We start from the raw sequence: 8,580 nt of genomic DNA, 5'->3' as shown, positions 1-8,580 counted from the left end.
CACATGAGAGGTCATTACCTTAGATATGTTCCCTTTTGTTTTGGTGTGTTTATTGAGCAGATATCTACTTGGAAACAGGAAAATGGATATCTTGACAATACCCTGTCATCGGTGTTTTGCGGAGACAAATGTTATGACAGCATTTCCTGCTGGTAAGAATTTACCCTTTGACTCAGATGAATGAAAATGAAAGTAAATTTCAACACTACTGAACAAGCTGAAAGACTTAAGAGATGTCAGATCTCTGCTGAAAAACAGACATTTGGAGGGTGTTAATCAGACAGTTCAAAAGGGAGCAATTTGGTGAGTAAGAAAGAAAGCAACTTTAATGTAAATGGCTGAGAGAAGGCTTCTTGAAAATTTCCTGAGCTGCCATGTGTGTTCAGAGACTTTCAGAGATCCTGTGTCTCTGAGCTGCAGCCACAGCTTCTGTTCAAGCTGCCTGCAACAATTCTGGGAGCAAGCTAAAAGCAAAAACTGTCCCATTTGTAAAAGAAAATCATCAAAGGATTGTCCACTTGTGAACTTTACACTAAAAAACCTTGCTGATTCATTTGCTGGCACGCAAAAAGATGGATTATCTGAGACAGCAACAGGAGAAAAGAAATTAATGGCAGTGTGCAGTAAACACGATGAAGAACCTAAACTGTTCTGTGTGGACGAGCAGAGAGCTGTGTGTCCTGTGTGTGAGTTTTCTCTCCACCAGAGTCACAAAGTGGTTCCTGTAGAAGAAGCAATCAGTGACCTGAAGGAGCAGCTGAAATCTGACTTAAAGTCTCTGCAGGACAAGAGGAACAAATACAAACAAGTGGAGGAAACATACAATGAGGTGATTCAACACATGAAGAAGCAGCTGTTGTCCACAGAGAGGCAGATCAGAGCAGAGTTCAACAAGCTCCAGCAGTTCCTGAAAGAGGAAGAGGAGTCCAGACTGGCAGCTCTGAGGGAGGAAGAGGAGCAGAAGGGGAGGACTATCAGCAGAGAGATGAAGATGATTGAGGAGCAGATCTCCTCTCTGTCAGACAGCATCTCTGCTGTTGAAGAAGAGCTGCAGAAACACAGCGTGCCATTCCTCAGCAGTTATAAAGACACTCAGAGCAGAGCCAGAGCCCAGAGCTCAGTGTCAGATCCACAGCTGGTCTCAGGAGCACTGATAGATGTGGCCAAACACCTGGGCAACCTGTCCTTCAGAGTGTGGGAGAAGATGAAGGAGAAGGTCCACTTCAGTCCTGTCATTCTGGACCCAAACACTGCAAGTCGCTGTCTATATCTGTCTGATGATCTGACCAGTGTGAGACATGGAGGACAGACATGGCAGCAGCTTCCAGACAATCCAGAGAGAAATAATTATAGTGCTAGCGTTTTTGGCTCTGTAGGTTTCAGTTCAGGGAAACACAGCTGGGGCATGGAGGTCGGAGACCATCCTGACTGGCTTGTGGGTTTAGCTAAAGAGTCAGTTGAGAGGAAAGGAGAGCGATTTGCTTCAGGAGACTATGGAATCTGGTGTTTAACCCATCGCAGAGGATCATACGGCAATGGTCTTAGTCAGAATGTGACAGTGAAGAAGAGTCTCCAGAGGATCAGAGTCCAGCTGGACTATGACAGGGGGGAGGTGTCCTTCTATGACCCTGAAGACATGACTCCCATCTACACTCACAGAGACAATTTCACTGAGAAACTCTTCCCATATTTCAGTGTTGGAAAGGCAGGAGACGCCAAAACCTGTGATATCAAAATCTGTCAGACTGAGATTTTTTTTGTAAAGTGATTCTTTTTTAACAGTCTGTGTGGTCATTTTTCTTGAAGGTTTTTCCTAAACTGGAAGATGAGATTTTCAGTCCAAAAACAGTGAGCACAATTGGCCCTAGGGGAAATTTCTTATTTATATCATGTAAAGTACAATATATTGCCAAAAGTATAAACTTGCTTGTCTTCAAACATATATGAACTTGAGCTACTCTGGAGATCACACGAAGTTACGCGCAAGAAATCTCCTTTCTTAATTTGTTTTCCCCACTTATAGCTTCAACTGCTTAATGTTATCATGTTTATCAACATCTTGTTTTCCGTCAACTGTAGCATATGTGTCAGGGTCAGGGGTCTTACACCCAGAGTTTTGAGATTTCTTATTAGACTTATTTAGTGTCCTTGTTTGTTTTCTTAGTTTGGTTATACAGTTTGATTTTCTTGTTTGTGTTTTTGATTATCTTGAGCATTAATTCTTAGTTCTGTTTTAAGTTTGTTTTTCATTCTACTTGGGATTTATTAAACATTAACCTTTGTTACTTTCATAGCCCGCGACTTTATGTATAGATTTAAGAGCTGTGACTCTTAGCCGCATTACTCTTAACATTGATCAACAGCAGCTGTCTATTACAGTTTGAAAGACTTCTGTATGCTCTGTTGTCATATAATCATATTTTTATTTTTGTTTTTACACTTCACTCTTAGCATCTCGGTGGCTCAGTGTATCAAAAATTCTACCTGTGATTAATTGCTATATGAACAATTTTGTGACAATAAATTGTTCATAAATTGCCTTTGTGATGTGAATTAGGTGGTATTGTTGTTGTACTTTTTTCCTGAAAATTAGGTCTCCCCAGCCACCTCCTCCAGCTTGTCCGTGGAAAACACCAAGGCATTCCCAGGCCAGCCGAGAGATATAAACTCTCCAGTGTGTCCTGGGTCTCCCCCGTGGCCTCCTCCCGGTGGGAAATGCCCAGAACACCTCACCCAATAGGGTGTATATAGCGTTTTTCTACTCTCCTGGAGTACTCAAAGTTCTCTGCATTCACCTCATACACACCCATTCACACAAGCACTATTATCTAACTATCATTCATACGCATTCATACTTCATATTTGGCATGATAACCTGGGGGAGCCAGCCACCAACCTTCCGATCAGCAGCTGACCTGCCCTACCTCCTGAGCTACATCACTGCAGCAGCACTAATCCTTTTGTCGATCTCTCGTTCCTTTCTCCCGTCACTCGTGAACAAGACCCCGAGATACTTAGGCTACGTCTACACTTATCCGGATAAATTTGAAAACGGCATTTTTGTCTAAAAACTCCACGGCCACACTATCGTTTTCAGTTGTTTCGGAACAGTTGTTCATCCACACTGAAATGACGGAAAACGCTTACCTTCCTGTATTGCGCATGTGTGACACATAAGACAGTTCGACCTGCGCAATTTCTGTCTGCCATTTATTTACTTTGCGGCTCTTTGAAACGTCGCGGCAAAAATGTTGAGGAAAAGCATTACGTTTTTTAAATGGACTGACAATGAGGTGGAGTTGTTGCTGCGAGTAATATAAAAGTACAACGATGCAAAAGCAAGTGAGAATTAAAGAATTTGAAGAAAAGCTATCTGGAGCACGTACCACTGACATTAATCTTTGATAGGGCTGTCAAAGTTGAGAGCAAACAAAACAACTGCTGTATAATGCTCTCCACATGACTGCATCATATGACTAAAATGCATCATTATTTTTGAAGGGCTCCGGGTTCACAGTCCACACTGCGACGGGAAAACAGCACTTTCAAATATATATCCGCTTTGGAGATCGTTTTCAAAAAGCTCAGTTTTCCTTGACCAAAAATGCCGTCTCAGTGTGGATGGAAGGCCAAAACGGAGAGAAAAATATGCGTTTTCAAACAAAAACGTATTAGTGTGGACATGGCCTTAAACTCTTCACCTTGGGGCCGGAGCTGATCCCTGACCCGGAGCAGGCACTCCACCTGTTGGGTTTAGATTTTATTATTGTCATTTGTATTAGGAAATATTTAACCATATATTCTTAGAGGTGTATAATCAATTGTGTAGTGATAGGTTGTGTGATCTTTAACAGGCTGCAAAGGCTTGGTGTGTATTCCACACTAGAATGCACACCCACATCCTGGGAGCACGGGAGAGGTCGTACCTTGTCTTCATTGTTTTATGGTAGGATTAACGTAGCTACGTCTGTTCTAGTCTAAGTGCTTTTCTGTTTAGATGAACTGCTAGACTTCCTCACCGGGGGGGGGTCTACCCTCTTCCTGACCAAGGATGTTTGCCTTCATGTTATATGACCCTTTGATCAGCAGTACCACACACACACACACACACACACACACACACACACACATACACACACACAGTATTCTTTGTTCACATGTATACCTATGTAAGATGCTATATGTTAATGACCCTATGCATATTCATGTAACCACAATAAAAGGAGTGCTATGGGGAGCCTGGCTGAGAGTCTGACAGAGGTCAAGTGGTGGAATGACACTTGGCTCCAGCCAGGTCTCCCTCATGCATGAGTAAACCAGAGAACTTTGGTGCCTTGAGTCTTGCTTTTTGCTGCGTAGCAAGTTGTCCTTAACGTTCCAGCGAATAGGTTTATGCTACGAACTTATCACCACCATGGCCTCGGATTTGGAGGTGCTGATTTTCATTCCCACCACTTCACACTCGGCTGTGAACCGTTCCAGTGCGAGCTGGAGGCCATCACCTGATGAAGCCAACAGAACTAAGGATTGAATGGCCCATAGCAATGGCTTACCACGACTACTTTATTCTTCCTCAGTCAAACAGCAGCACTCATGCAATTGTTTTGCCCCCTTAGCTCCAGGTGATCGTGATTGCCGTCCGGGGAGCGCACGCAGCTGCTTAAAGCTATAGCACCCAGATTACTTACAGCTACTTCCGTGCAACTGATATAAGATGCGGTAAGCTGAACAAAGCTGCAACCGTCTGTTTGTTGAAAAATAGTTACGTGACCGCACCACATTTTCTTGTTAGTAACGGGAACAGCATTGTAACGATAGAAATAGTAATTAGTTAGATTACTCGTTACTGAAAAAAGTAACGCCGTTGGTAACGCTGTTACTTGTAACGCCGTTATTCCCATCACTGCCAGCCAATAAAGTGTGGTCATGAGAAGAAGAGAAGAAATAAAATCACAAAAGTGACCTGGATCATATAACACTTGTGGACCAGTGCATTGCCTTATTATTTTTCACCTGATGAAACACTGAAGGACAAAGCCCATTACCCCAGATCACAGTGATGAGCCACTGATATCCTTCTTTCACAACCCTACAAGATTGCCATTTGTTTGGCCTTATTGAAATGTACCTCACTGGACTGCAGGGTCCTCTTGGTGGCACCCAGGTGGCTGTAGAAGACCTGGTTTTTCCACACTCCTCAGTCTGGTGCATGGGGACCTGCATGGAACCTAATATAGGGCTGCAGATGCTTAGAGCAGCTTTTTATATGTTCATCCTAGACAGGCCCTTGGATATTTTCTACCAGCTGAATGTGGCTTCTGGGCCCAAATTAGCTTCAGCTGCTCTGTCCTTGGCCTACTAGTAAGTTGTTCCTCATGACACTGCTGGTATAAGACATCTGCATTGTTTGCTGTCACTGGCAGTCAGGAGGGAATGAAACAACGGAAGTTACGAAGATAACCGTGGCTCTGTAAATTAATCAGAACATCACAGTGCAAGATTTCTGGAGACCAGCTGTAGGCTACCAGGTGGTTTTAGTACGCACACGAAGGTGGCCTACACTTCACGCATGAAGGAGCTTTTATTACTCTTTTACTTTTGTTATGCAGTTTTGTTTTTACGTCTGCAGATGTTAATCAAGCTCCTAGTTTTGTGTCACACTTTTAAATGTTTCTTTCTTGCTAAAAATGTTTTTCAACTGTTTAAGTTATTTTTTTTTAGATAAACGTTATACGAGTTGCTAGGAAAAGTTGTGTTTATGTGTGTATAATCCAATGTGAGAAAAAAGTAAAAACAAAAACAAAACATGAACAAGCCTCTGTTTTAGCTTTTTTGTGCATTTAGATTCACTGAATCACAGTTGGGGGAAACAGCAGTTAGGCAGAATGTTTTTCTTACAGCGCCTCAGGAACAAAACTTGTAAAACTGGTTTTGTGCCACTCAGCCTGTTGAAATGCTCCTCAGCAGACAGAAACAAAACAGGTCTTACTTTCGTGTCATTTTTGTATATTCTTTATTTGAAACGATACACAAGAGCTGAGCATGTTCCATTGCTTTGGTTTTCTACTGAGCACAAGTAATGGACGTATCTAAATGACGTCCTTGCAGCACCATCTGTGGGATTTGTATGCCGGTAAGATTTAGCCTGTGACTCAGATGAATGAAAAGGAAAGTAAATTTCTGCACTGTGGACCGGAGATAAGACGCCATTAGAAGGTGACAGGCATTTGGAGGATTTTAATCAGACAGTTCCAGAGGGAATAATTTGGTGAGTAAGAAAGAAGATCAAATGGCTGAAAAACTTCTCGAAAATTTCCTGAGCTGCCATGTGTGTTCAGAGACTTTCAGAGATCCTGTGTCTCTGACCTGCAGCCACAACTTCTGTTCAAGCTGCCTGCAGAAATTCTGGGAACAAACTAAAAACAAAAACTGTCCCATTTGTAAAAGAAAATCTTCAAAGGACTGTCCAGATGTGAACATTGCTCTGAAAGAACTTGCTGACTCTTTTGCTGACAGGCAGAAAGTCGAATCATCAGAGACAGTAAAGGGAGAAGAGAAATTAATGGTGGTCTGCAGTAAACACCAAGAAGAGCCTAAACTGTTCTGTGTGGATGAAGACAGAGCTGTGTGTACTGTCTGTGATTTTCCTCACCACCAGAGTCACAAAGTGGTTCCTGTAGGAGTTGCAGTCAGTGACCTGAAGGAGCAGCTGAAATCTGACTTAAAGTCTCTGCAGGACAAGAGGAACAAATACAAACAAGTGGAGGAAACATACAATGAAGTGATTGAACACTTGAAGAAGCAGCTGTTGTCCACAGAGAGGCAGATCAGAGCAGAGTTCAACAAGCTCCAGCAGTTCCTGAAAGAGGAAGAGGAGTCCAGACTGGCAGCTCTGAGGGAGGAAGAGGAGCAGAAGGGGAGGACTATCAGCAGAGAGATGAAGATGATTGAGGAGCAGATCTCCTCTCTGTCAGACAGCATCTCTGCTGTTGAAGAAGAGCTGCAGAAACACAGTGTGCCATTCCTCAGCAGTTATAAAGACACTCCAATCAGAGCAGAGCCAGAGCCCAGAGCTCAGTGTCAGATCCACAGCTGGTCTCAGGAGCACTGATAGATGTGGCCAAACACCTGGGCAACCTGTCCTTCAGAGTGTGGGAGAAGATGAAGGAGAAGGTCCACTTCAGTCCTGTCATTCTGGACCCAAATACCGCAAACCACTGGCTCTATCTGTCTGATGATCTGACCAGTGTGAAATATGGAGACACAAAACAGCAGCAGCTTCCTGATAATCCAGAGAGAAACGCTAATTATACAATTGTTTTTGGCTCTGAGGGCTTCAACTCAGGGAAACACAGCTGGGAGGTGGAGGTGGGAGACCATCCTGATTGGCTTGTAGGTTTAGCTAAAGAGTCAGTCGAGAGAAAGGAAGAGCGTTTTGCTTCAGGAGACTATGGAATCTGGTGTTTAACCCATCGCAGAGGATCATGCTACAATGGTCTTTGTGAGCCTGTGGCAGTGAAGAAGAGTCTCCAGAGGATCAGAGTCCAGCTGGACTATGACAGGGGGGAGGTGTCCTTCTATGACCCTGAAGACATGACTCACATCTACACTCACAGACACACTTTCACTGAGAAACTTCTCCCATTTTTCAGTATTGGAAAGGCTGGAGATTGGAAAACCTCTGATATCAAAATCTGTCAGACTAAGATTTCATTGGAAAGGGATTCTTCTGTTTAACACTATGTGTGTGTCTTTAGCATGTATGGCTTTTCTTTTTGTATAATGTAAAGTATATGTCCGAAGCACAGAATGAGACATCTTTGGTGTTGAAAGCACAACAACAGCTCTATACTTTAAACTGAGAGCAAAACCTTGTGTCATTTGGAAACTCTACGACTTCCAGTCAGCACATTGTACATTTAAAAACATTTTTAATGAACATAAGAAAAATCATGGTAAGAATTTCCACAATTTTATTTTAACATTATGCAATTCTTTTATTCCAACATATTTTACTTGGGTCAAACGAACTTAATAAATTACTGATGATTAAGCTCATTTATTCCTGCTATGGCCAATTTAATTTATTTTTATTGGTCCACCTCAATTAAGTAGCTTTTGCCTATCTGTCTGCTATATTTGCCATGGTTACAAAGCTTCATACAAATTTCATTACTTATATTTAACTTAATTTGTATATTTTTTTCATTTTATCCCATCTTTGTGAATGATTTCAGATTCACTGTCCAAATTCATGGTTTAGCTTTTGCAATCATGCCACTTCTCATGCAAAAGCAGTGTTTTGAGAACCTTTACTTTCTTGTGTGCGTGTGTATGTACTTGAGTTACTGAGGGTAGCTCAGGTTTAGTGCACAGACAAGACCAAGCACCAGTACCACTGCAAAAACTGAATTACTACCTATCACTTCTACACTGAAAAAAATAATCAGTGGGATAAACATAAAAAAATCATTGTAAGCGGTTGCACGAAATTAAGTTATGTTTGGTTAACCTTAGTTTTTTATGTTATACCTGCACACATTTTTCTGGTAACACGAACATGACTTTTTTATGTTGTTG

At 42.2% G+C, this 8,580-nt stretch overlaps 1 protein-coding gene and 1 pseudogene across 1 annotated transcript; both read left to right on the top strand.

Annotated features, from left to right (window-relative positions):
• Window positions 1-334: 334 nt before the first annotated feature.
• On the top strand, window positions 335-2,129 carry LOC102214230 (tripartite motif-containing protein 35-like). The gene has a single exon (XM_005754951.2). It carries the CDS (start codon window positions 335-337, stop codon window positions 1,766-1,768), a length of 1,434 nt encoding a protein of 477 aa, XP_005755008.1. The 3' UTR covers window positions 1,769-2,129.
• Window positions 2,130-6,289: 4,160 nt separating this feature from the next.
• On the top strand, window positions 6,290-7,737 carry LOC102213935 (nuclear factor 7, brain-like; annotated as a pseudogene).
• The last annotated feature ends 843 nt before the right edge of the window (window positions 7,738-8,580 follow it).

Source organism: Pundamilia nyererei, unplaced genomic scaffold (assembly GCF_000239375.1).
Source record: "Pundamilia nyererei isolate P.nyererei 1_Seehausen unplaced genomic scaffold, PunNye1.0 scaffold00774, whole genome shotgun sequence".
Lineage (NCBI taxonomy): Eukaryota > Metazoa > Chordata > Actinopteri > Cichliformes > Cichlidae > Pundamilia > Pundamilia nyererei.
Note: the sequence above shows the minus strand (reverse complement) of the source record. Positions and strands in the feature narration are given on the sequence as shown.